This window comes from Gigantopelta aegis, chromosome 8, assembly GCF_016097555.1.
Source record: "Gigantopelta aegis isolate Gae_Host chromosome 8, Gae_host_genome, whole genome shotgun sequence".
NCBI lineage: Eukaryota > Metazoa > Mollusca > Gastropoda > Neomphalida > Peltospiridae > Gigantopelta > Gigantopelta aegis.
In genome coordinates this window covers 44,479,493-44,491,264 of record NC_054706.1, presented here as the reverse complement: position 1 = coordinate 44,491,264, position 11,772 = coordinate 44,479,493, and the positions used below count along the sequence as shown (strand labels likewise).

General features: G+C 40.5%; 1 protein-coding gene across 2 annotated transcripts in view; it reads left to right on the top strand.

The window, feature by feature from the left end:
* The window catches only part of LOC121378889 (cGMP-dependent protein kinase 1-like), a 197,613-nt gene that overhangs the window by 76,251 nt on the left and 109,590 nt on the right, over positions 1 to 11,772 (top strand). For both annotated transcript variants that reach the window (XM_041507247.1, XM_041507245.1), the window contains exon 2: positions 6,371 to 7,177. In XM_041507247.1, the coding sequence (XP_041363181.1) occupies positions 6,558 to 7,177 (620 nt within the window). In that variant the 5' untranslated portion in view covers positions 6,371 to 6,557. The remainder of the gene's footprint in view (positions 1 to 6,370; positions 7,178 to 11,772) is intronic.

The window sequence follows — 11,772 nt, the reverse complement described above, 5'->3', positions numbered from 1 at the left end:
ATAATGATCATCAAATCGGTAGAGCCAAACCGATCAATTTTCGATTATAATCGATCTTTGGAACATCACTACCAACAACAACATACCATCAAAAAACATTTAAAAAAAAAAAAAATAGAAGATAATTATAAAAAACAAACCCAGTGTGTGTAAGAACTTAAAAATAAACGTATACGGTACTATTCTATTTTAAATTTATATAGAGTGACACAGCTTTTTACTAGCTCTACACAGATGTGCCGAACCCCTACTTTCAACACACTGGCGGAAACAAGAATCGAAAAACCTATATTTCTAAATTAATGACTAGATGTTATCTACACTTTATATGTTTTGTCCTCGATGTGACACTGGTGTTTTGCAACATATGGCCCAATGTGGTCTGACGTGGGGAATCAAACACGTAGTCTGGCGGGCTATTGTTCTGTTGACTTTTGCCAGAATTTAAGATATAAAATATAAATTTTCCCGAGAATTTCGTAGTTCAAACTGAAGCTAATTTCAGTGGCAAAGTATAATTTTCAGATGACTTAAAATTACATCTTTATTCTGTTGGATTTGTCAAAATGAAACAAGACAAAGTGATATATCCTTTACCTCTAGAAATTGAATAAACCTTTTTTTCCTTTAACAACGCCTCAGCACATTTTAAACTACCGCTATTTGGTGTCTAACATTGTTATTTCGACCCCCACATCATTCCGTCACAGGATAAAATACACCTTTGTATTTGTCAATCGTATTATTGTCCCCAATTATTTATTTCAACTTATTTTCGTGCTTATATCCAATTAGGGTTCAAGCACGCCGAGGCCGGTATTGCCCCCCCCAACATGTCGAGATTTTTTTTTTTTTAAAGAACTTCTACAGGTGAATATATCCACGTGACCGCTGTCCAGTTTTCTCAAACAGACAGTGTCATATTGAATAGTCCGTAGCGTGGTCGTCGAGAGACATAAAGAGGACATTTGAATAATAACTCTCGAAGGAATAAAGAAGTGGGTTTTTTTTACCTTAGAAAAAGATTACTTATGGGCTGTGTCAAAAGAAACGACAATCGACCATCTTTGATATATATATTTATCTATTTGGAGTGATTAAAAAATCCCACTTTTTAAAATTGAATAGTGGGAAACGTACGTACTGCAGAACATTGGTATTTTGCATTAGTCCTGATTTTTAAAACTGTGAAAGTTTCATTTTCATACGTCTTACTTTTAAAATGGCGCAATGCAATACGTAATATAAAAAAAAGAAGAAGAAAAAAAAAAAAAAATCACATAGAAATATACTACTTGCCAACCAGAAATACACACAACATAACAAACATTCTCGAATTTCAAGTACGTGTTATATTTTTTTTTTTTTTTTTTAAAGTGAAGCATGTGTAGCCTATTTTAAAACACGATCGGGTGGAGTGAGAATACGGGAACATATTCTAAGTATTCTACCAAAACCACATTAAACTAACATCGTATGCTGTTATTTCATCAGTATTAATACAACGTATCCGGATATTTGAATAATTGACCTGGAAATTAATCAGACACCGTCTAGTTTTACCACGTGACTTATACTCTGTGAGTAATTGGATAGAAAACACAGAAATTAATGTTCTGGGTATAGAGAGGATATTGAAAAAGACTGAAAGCAAGTCAGAATGTCGTGACATCAATATTTAATGTATTCTAGGAGGAAAAAAAAGACAGAAACCGTAAATATCCATGCAAACGTGTGGTGATAAATATGGAGCTGAAATCAAACCGATGTCCTCGTAAGTAATTTATTGAAACCATCTTGGTAAGTACCCAGTATATACAGAATATGTTGTTGTTTTTTTTTTTTTTTTTTTTTTTTTTTTTTTTTTTTGGGGGGGGGGGGGTTAAACATCTCGATATCTAGACAACAAGGACAAATGCAAGTACATCTAGGCGCGGGGTGGGTTTTAGCTCAGTCGGTTGAGTGCTCGCTTGAGGTACTAGCGTCGCAGGATCGAACCACCTCGGTGGATCCGTTCAACTGATTAGGGTTTTTATCGTTCCAACCAGTGCACCATAACTGGTCAAAGGCCGTGGTATGTGCTTTACTGTCTGTTGGAAAGTAAAAGATCCCTTGCTACATTAGGAAAAATATAACATGTGTTCTCTGATGACTACGTGTCAGAATTACCTAACCCAATAGCCGATGACCGATTAATCAATGTGCTCTAGTGGTGTTGTTAAGCAAAACAAACTTTAACTTTTTCAGTTACACTATATTTAATACTAAAAATAAGTTGTCTGAAAATGGTATTAACAATTCGCTTTTGTTCCATTTTAAAATCCATTTACGTTTTTACTACTGTATTCAGAAACAAGTTAAAAAGCAATGTGTAATTTCACGTGTTGTATGCTGGCGAGGCCCGAGTTGTGCCCAGGGTAGACGTGCTTGAACCTTAATTGGATATAGAGTTCTGTCTTGCCTTGTTGTTTCGTGTAGTAAAGTATAGATGAATCAATATTTCTTATTTTAGTACTGACGTTACAATATTCCTAAAAAGCCAACGTAATACCTTTCTATGTATAGAACAAGCCTATACACTAATATTGATTAGCTTACATACGGCGACAGCTAACCGATGTTATATATAGGTATATTTATTAACACGGACGCGAAGCGTCAGGGGTAGGCTTTTCATAATTAGAATCATAAACATGTTAACAAACGTAGAGCATATAGTTATTTCTGTCTCGTATCATTGGCTATTTTGATCCAATTTTACACTTTTGCTAATTATGAGTTATTTCTCGTCCCAACCAGTGTTCTACTCCTGACATACCAAAGTTCGTGGTATGCACTGTCCTTTCCGTGTTAAATACACGTCTAGTATTACAAGAAGTATGTTTTGTTGTCACTTGGTGAGAGTAGGTTCCGTGGTAGTAGCTAGTTTCGCAATCAGCGTTAAGTTGAATAAGTTGATAAAAAAAAAACCATATTAGGATGTCTGCCGTTAAACAAACATTCATTTCCTTTACAAATTATTAGTGACGGGTTTAAATGAATGTGTACTCACCATTCGGCCATTTTGAAACTGAAACTGAATTTCGGTAGCCAGAAACACTCCGGGCTACCTCTAAGGTTTCGGATATATACGCGGACTAAACAAGCAGTAGTTAAATATCCCCATACTGTAGCGCACAGTCACCCGCCGTCTCATCGGCTATGCACGCATTCACGCACATGTAAACACGCACGACCGGCCTCGGTGGTGTCGTGGTGAAGCCATCGGACATAAGGCAGGTAAGTACAGGGTTCGCAGCCCGGTGCCGGCTCCCACCCAGAGCGAGTTTTAACGACTCAATGGGTAACGACTCAGTGGTAAGACCACTACACCCTCTTCTCTCTCATTGACCACTAACCAACTGACAACTAACCCACTGTCCTGGACAGACAGCCCAGATAGCTGAAGTGTGTCCAGGACAGCGTGCTTGAACCTTAATTACTTTTATTCAGCATCCAAGACATAATTATTGTAAAAATTAACATTATCACTTCCTGTGTGATTTTACCTCTTCATTATGGGCGAAATATTATAGTTTACAATGTTGTCTTTTGAAAGACACAACACTGTGATGGTTTCTGTACCAGATTTTACATATAATTATATCAACAAATACCTTTTAACATAAAATAAAATTGATTGATTCTAGTATGTGTAACTTTTGTTTACATGAGCAAGAAACACTGATTGTCCTAAAGTCGTTGAACGTATTGTAGACGAATGGTTACTACAAAAAGGTGATTATATCCAGTTAAATAGGAATGCGGTTTTATTTGGAATTATAAAAAGTAAAAATACATTTGTAAATTAATTAAATATTAACGTAAAATATTACATATACAAATCAAAATTACAAAAGAGTACTACACTAAATGAAACTGGTATCAAGCGAGATTTTTCTCTTTATTATATAGAAAGAAGGAAGGAACTGGTTTATTTTATTTACGGTTATATGGCGTCAGACATATGGTTAAGAACCATACAGATATGGAGAGAGGAAACCCGCTGTCGCCACTTCATGGGCTACTCTTTTTGATTAGCAGCAAGGGATCTTTCATATGCACCATCCCATAGACAGGATAGCGCATACCACAGCTTTTGATGTACCAGTCGTGGTGCCCTGGCTGGAGCGAGAAATAGCCCAATGGGCCCACTGACGGGGATCGATCTCCAACCGACCGCGCATCAAGCAAACGCTTTACCACTAGGCTACGTCCTGCCCCTCTTTATTATATGGAGTAGGTTTTAAAATATGTGTGTCCTAAAGTGTAGTTAAAGAAACCTCCCCTCAACCCCACCATCCACCCGGCTCCACCAGGCTTGCCATATGCTGAGCAGGGGCGTAGGCTGGGGGGGGGGGAGGTTCGGACGACCCCCCCCCCCCCACCCCCCGCTGAAGCAAATGGTCCGCTTTCAGAACTAAAACATACAGGTTTATACATATAGAGTTTCTGGTGGTGCAAAAACAAAATAGAAAAAGGGTTCACTTGGTTCATATTCGAAACCCCCCCCCCCCCCCAGGTCCAGATCACGCTACGCCCATGCTAAGACCCTCCTTGCTGCTATTGTTCCCGACTAGTAGGGCCTTTTTAACGATTACTATGACATATTATGCAATGTATTTTCTTGTTTAGAATATCGTTGTCTGTGTAGTCAGTTTGATTCTGGTTGTTGTAAAGTTTGTGAGGGCAGCATTTAGATTAGTCAGCAGAGCGCTCGGCTGGGGACCACGCCTCCGACACCCCACCCCCACCCCTCCCAATAGGTTGGGCCCTCAATTTCACCTTCTAAATCATCGGATTGACAGTGCCCCCCCCCCCCCCCCGCCTTCAAATACACGCCGAGGGCCCTGTTCTAAAGAAGAAAATGAAGTGTAATGTTAGTCATTTAAAAGGCTTTATTAGTCTGACAAAGCTTTAATAACCTCTAATAATTAACAACTAACCCACTGTCCTGGACAGACCGCCCAGATAGCTGAGGTGTGTGTCCAAGATAGCGTGCTTGGACATTAATTGGTTATAAGCACGAAAACAAGTTTAGAAAAAAGAAATGAAGATTACTTCCACAATATAAGAAACTAAGCATTGTTACAATTTTTTTTCTTTGAAAACAATATACACGTAATTAAAAATAAACTAAAAGGAAAACCCCACAAACATAAACAAAAAAAACCCCAAAACAACAACAACAACAAAAAAACCCACAAACACCAAAAGAAAAAAAAGAAAAAAAAAAAAGGTTATTAGAATGAATGCTTTTTGCGAGTTGTGTGAATATCCATATTTCAAATTATACGGGCATGATAAACAGATGGTATTGCATACCGAACAGGATCGTCAAATGGCAAAACGTGGATTACTTTTAATTCTTTCGAACGTCACAAATGTTAAACTTAATGTGTTAAAGGGACATACCCTAGTTTCAGCCCATGAAAATGCACACTAAGTTTAGTTAATCTACAGACCTGTAGCACATTTGAATAAAGTTTCAATTGACTGAAACACGAGTCTCTGACTTTGAAATAGTGAAATACCCTCTAAAAATAGACTAAAACTCTACTCCATAACTGTTACTTCTCAGAAGCGCGTTCGTTTTTAAAATATGAAAAATGCATTTTGTGATATTAAAAACAACAGAATCACCAAAAACACTTTGAATGTACGGAAATGGATAATCTAAAAAATAAAATCTAAGTAAAGTGTGATTTCAGTTAACAAAAACGGCTCCAGTAGTAAAAAAATATGCCTTAGTGTTTAAAAACTAGGGTATGTCCCTTTAATGTTGTATGTTGTGGTGAACTAGAAGGGTTATACCCCCCCCCCCCCCCCCCCCCCAATCCCTGCATCGTGGCTGCATGCATGACAAATTATAATTAGGCAAAACACGTGTAACATGATATTTAAAACATTCTCTAGTCTATGTGGTGTTTTAACAACAAGCTTTTATCGGGGTGAATCAAGGAAATATTGGGGGGGTGGGGTGGCTGCTTGGGTTCAAAGGCACATGGACGAACTCGTGAAAAGGGAAATTCAATAAAACTACCCCCCCCAAAAAAAAAAAAAAATAATAATAATAATAATAAAAAATAAAAAATAAAAAACACAATATATTTTGGTGGTGTTGGACTGTTTTTTCTGCCCCCACCCCTAACTTGGATCCACGTCTGCCTACCAGGGTTAACTAATTAGTTTGTGACACACGTCTCCATACGTGTAACGCAACGCACGCGCACACACTTAGGCTATAGGTTCGTCCAACCCTATTTCTGTTCAAAAAGGACACTCCGAAAACACACACGCTACTAATATTTTGTTGTTGTTGTTTTTTCAGATTGTTTACCAAACAAAGCATAGATGACAGACAAGTGCATGATATAACTTGAGTGGGGACAGATCACGAAAGCAACGTTGCCTGGCAACATTTCATCAGCAGACGCCTAGCAGAGAGCACGTGCTGTTGAAATATATACACCGTCGAGCCAACCACCACCAATATCGATCGTGACGTCACATTCACGATGCCACTGCCTACTTCGAGTAAAAGCAATGTGACAGTATCAAATACGAAAGGATTGACGGCATCCGCCAATTCTTTCAAGACGGGTACCGCCACAAGTTCCAGTTCCAAAGTCTTGTTACCCAACACGTCTGGCAAGACTGGGGGTATCGGCTACAAGACTGGGGTGCGGCCAAGTGCAACCTCCACCGTCCTTACCCCCCGGGCAGCCCCGACAAAGATGGGGAACGGAGCCAGTGCCACTCAGATTGTGATAGACGGAGAGACACTCGATTTACAGAAAATCAAAATGTTGATACCGGCGCTACGGACAGAACTGACGGAGAAAGATGCCAAGTTGTGTCAGTATGAAAAGGAACTACGAGAGAATTCCAAAGTGATAAAAGAAAAAAATAGTGAAATCGTTCGCTTGAAAGAAGAAGTTGACAAATTAAAATCGGTTCTCAAGTTGAAAGTTGAGGTTCAGGAGGGCGAGCGACGACCCGACATTTTGACGTCGATCAAAGAGGGAATCCCCGAAGTGATCGGGGAACTCCGGTCCAAGAAACAGGGCGTGTCGGGCGAGAGTCCCATGTCAGTACAGGGTATCGGGGAACTCAAACATCACGAAAAGGATTTCAGGTATGTGGCTGTCCTTACGGCTTATGGTCGTTTTATTGACTATATATATAGTTTATAATACAGGGGAATAAACAGGATTTTCACAGGTAGGGAGTAGGGCATTTACAAAAGGCATTACAGTATTTTGGAAGTGGATGCAGGATATAAAAAGGACAGGATTAAATAGCACACAAACATGTATTTTTGTATCAGGTGATTTAAAAGGTTGCACTGTTAGAAACAGGTACATTTTGTTTAGTGTGGATTCATGATTCCTCACATAAGTTTTAGAGATTGCTATACAATTTTACAACATTAAAGGGACATTCCTGAGTTTGCTGCACTTTTTAAGATGTTAATGACTAAAAGAGACTTTAACGATTGTAATTACATATCAAATGTATTTTTCTGCATAAAATATTCGTGGCTGTATATTAAACTTGTTTCTGATCAGGCCAAAAAGAATAATATGTGTGTGTGTCTGGAAAAAATAGGGTAGGTAGGTAGGAACTTTTTATTATTATTATTTTTTTAAACAGTGTTCTTGACATACTGCATATAACCTGTCTGCAAAAATCGCGGTAGATGTTGTTGTTTTTTTGTGTTTTTTTGGTAGTCAAAATTTTTTAGGGTCGCAGCGTAAAATTAGGGTTGGTCGGGAAACCGGAAACACACAGTTTTATTTTGTATGCCTCATTCTAATATTTGTACTAGGTTAAATTTAATTTTATTTCCGGAAAAAAATTGTTCCTATGTACGAATTTATTTGAAGACAAAATCCAGTTTGGGCTTGTTACAAATATTAAGATGACCAGAAACACATTGACTATACAGACACTGATATTCTAAACAAGAAAATATATTTAATATGTAAGTTTAATCGTAGAAGTATTGTATTAGTGGGAAACATCTTACAATGCAGCAAACTCAGGAATGTCCCTTTAAACAGTAGTTGCTAAAAAAAAATCAACTCACTAGAAATATTGCTAATCAAAAATATGCAATGCAGAATATTTAATGTGTATTGAGTAAAATGTTCTTCATTACCCCCCCCCCCCCCCCCACAACCACAACCACCCACCACCAACACAGAGATTTCCTATCTATGTCCCATCTGCAACCCTATGGATTATTTAATATGGCACTGTCAGTCTGAGAAGACAACAACTGTGGGAAGGAAGGAATTTATGTTTTATTTAATGATGCACTCAACACATTTTATTTACGGTTATATGGCATCAGACATGGTTAAGGATCACACAGATATTGAGGGAGGAAACTTGCTGTCGCCACTTCATGGCCTACTCTTTTCGAATAGCAGCAAGGGATATTTTATATACACCATCCTATAGACAGGATAACACATACCACAGCCTTTAATGTACCAGTTGTGGTGCACTGGCTGGAGTGAGAAATAGCTCAGTGGGCCCACCGACAGGGATCGATCTCAGACCGACCGCACATAGAGCGAGCGCTTTACCACTGGGCTACATCCTGCCCCCTGTGGGTGGGAAGACAGCTTCACTGGTACAGGCACAGTGGAGCAAAGGGTCTGGTGGGGGTTGGCAGAGATGAAGGCACAGTGGAGCAAAGGGTCTGGTGGGGGTTGGCAGAGATGAAGGCACAGTGGAGCAAAGGGTCTGGTGGGGGTTGGCAGAGATGAAGGCACAGTGGAGCAAAGGGTCTGGTGGGGGTTGGCAGAGATGAAGGCACAGTGGAGCAAAGGGTCTGGTGGGGGTTGGCAGAGATGAAGGCACAGTGGAGCAAAGGGTCTGGTGGGGGTTGGCAGAGATGAAGGCACAGTGGAGCAAAGGGTCTGGTGGGGGTTGGCAGAGATGAAGGCACAGCGGAGCAAAGGGTCTGGTGGGGGTTGGCAGAGATGAAGGCACAGCGGAGCAAAGGGTCTGGTGGAGGTTGGCAGAGATGAAGGCACAGCGGAGCAAAGGGTCTGGTGGGGGTTGGCAGAGATGAAGGCACAGCGGAGCAAAGGGTCTGGTGGGGGTTGGCAGAGATGAAGGCACAGCGGAGCAAAGGGTCTGGTGGGGGTTGGCAGAGATGAAGGCACAGCGGAGCAAAGGGTCTGGTGGGGGTTGGCAGAGATGAAGGCACAGTGGAGCAAAGGGTCTGGTGGGGGTTGGCAGAGATGAAGGCACAGTGGAGCAAAGGGTCTGGTGGGGGTTGGCAGAGATGAAGGCACAGTGGAGCAAAGGGTCTGGTGGGGGTTGGCAGAGATGAAGGCACAGTGGAGCAAAGGGTCTGGTGGGGGTTGGCAGAGATGAAGGCACAGCGGAGCAAAGGGTCTGGTGGGGGTTGGCAGAGATGAAGGCACAGCGGAGCAAAGGGTCTGGTGGGGGTTGGCAGAGATGAAGGCACAGCGGAGCAAAGGGTCTGGTGGGGGTTGGCAGAGATGAAGGCACAGTGGAGCAAAGGGTCTGGTGGGGGTTGGCAGAGATGAAGGCACAGTGGAGCAAAGGGTCTGGTGGGGGTTGGCAGAGATGAAGGCACAGTGGAGCAAAGGGTCTGGTGGGGGTTGGCAGAGATGAAGGCACAGTGGAGCAAAGGGTCTGGTGGGGGTTGGCAGAGATGAAGGCACAGTGGAGCAAAGGGTCTGGTGGGGGTTGGCAGAGATGAAGGCACAGTGGAGCAAAGGGTCTGGTGGGGGTTGGCAGAGATGAAGGCACAGCGGAGCAAAGGGTCTGGTGGGGGTTGGCAGAGATGAAGGCACAGCGGAGCAAATGGTCTGGTGGGGGTTGGCAGAGATGAAGGCACAGCGGAGCAAAGGGTCTGCTGGGGGTTGGCAGAGATGAAGGCACAGCGGAGCAAAGGGTCTGGTGGGGGTTGGCAGAGATGAAGGCACAGCGGAGCAAAGGGTCTGGTGGGGGTTGGCAGAGATGAAACACAGCGGAGCAAAGGGTCTGGTGGGGGTTGGCAGAGATGAAGGCAGAGATGAAATTTACTTGTACAATGCAAAAAATAGCATTTTATGACATAATAGTTTTCAAATATTTTACAGGGGAGCAAACCCTCTAAACCCCTAGAAACTTTGCTTTGAGTCCTCAATCTTAGTCAGCCCCCCCCCCCCCTCCAATGTCGACATGTTTCCGCAGTGCCTGTGGTATATAAATCGTTAAAAGGAAAACCTTGAAATGTTGAGAATTAAAACAACACTTGAAGAAATGACGAGTTGAAAAACAAGACTAAAGGCTATGTGGAAAGATAATTGTGTGCCAACCAACCATTGTTTATAGTAGGTACAGTAGGTTCTCATTGACATAGCAATCTTTGACATTACATTTTGTGTCACATGTGGGTTTTTTTAGTAATTGAGCCATGTATCAGAATGACTATTTTACGATCAGTACACAATATAATGAATTGGTTTTATGCCAAATTTTGATTTTCTGCAGTCCTTCATATCGAAGGTGTGTGATCACACTTGCATGTCCAAGCTATAGCGCACCTTAATGTTTTCTCAGAAGTTTTTTTTAACATCCACTATAACAACTGGTAATAGCACTCCTCCCGCTGGTTGTTTGAATAGAAGTTGCTTTAATCCCAGCCAGCTCCTGTGTTTGAATGCCATTATACAGATTCAGTGATTGTTCAATGCGCGCTGTTTTTGTCAATATGTGCAAGCTTTACTCGAAGACTTTTCCTGTGGAATGCAAAGCACTTGCCTGGAGCTTATGACAAGAGTGATTTATTATGTGCCTGATATTTTCATTTGTGAACGACTGGTTCTGCATTGCGTACTCTATCTGCTTCAAAAAGTGGAACATATATTTTTGATTTTCTAGATATTATATAACATTCTTCCTCAGAAGCACCAAGCTGACTGAGATGTTAAAGATCTGCTGCTAAAAACGAATTCCTTGTATTAGTCAACTAAAAACTACATTTTTTAAGCACTTTGAATTTTTGGGGTGTTCGCACCCCCAGCACCCTCTGGATTTGCAAACATCTGCAGTATATAGCATATAAAATTATTAATAGCATTACAAAACTATAGATCAAATTATATTTGTGTGGTTTCAGTTACATATAACATACATACTGATATTAACCACTGTGTACTGTATAGTAAGAATATCACAAACTCCACTTTTAGTTCACCAAGTTCTAATATAAAATATTTTTTTCCCAACCAGAGAAGTCATAAAACATACATTTCTTTTTAAAGTGACATATTCCTGAGTTTGATGCAAGTTTTAACATGTTATCGACTAACAGAGACTTTTTAAAGTGACATATTCCTGAGTTTGCTGCAAGTTTTAACATGTTATCGACTAACAGAGACTTTTTAAAGTGACATATTCCTGAGTTTGCTGCAAGTTTTAACATGTTATCGACTAACAGAGACTTTTTAAAGTGACATATTCCTGGGTTTGATGCAAGTTTTAACATGTTATCGACTAACAGAGACTTTTTAAAGTGACATATTCCTGGGTTTGATGCAAGTTTTAACATGATATCGACTAACAGAGACTTTTTAAAGTGACATATTCCTGAGTTTGCTGCAAGTTTTAACATGTTATCGACTAACAGAGACTTTTTAAAGTGACATATTCCTGACTTTGATGCAAGTTTTAACATGTTATCGACTAACAGAGACTTTT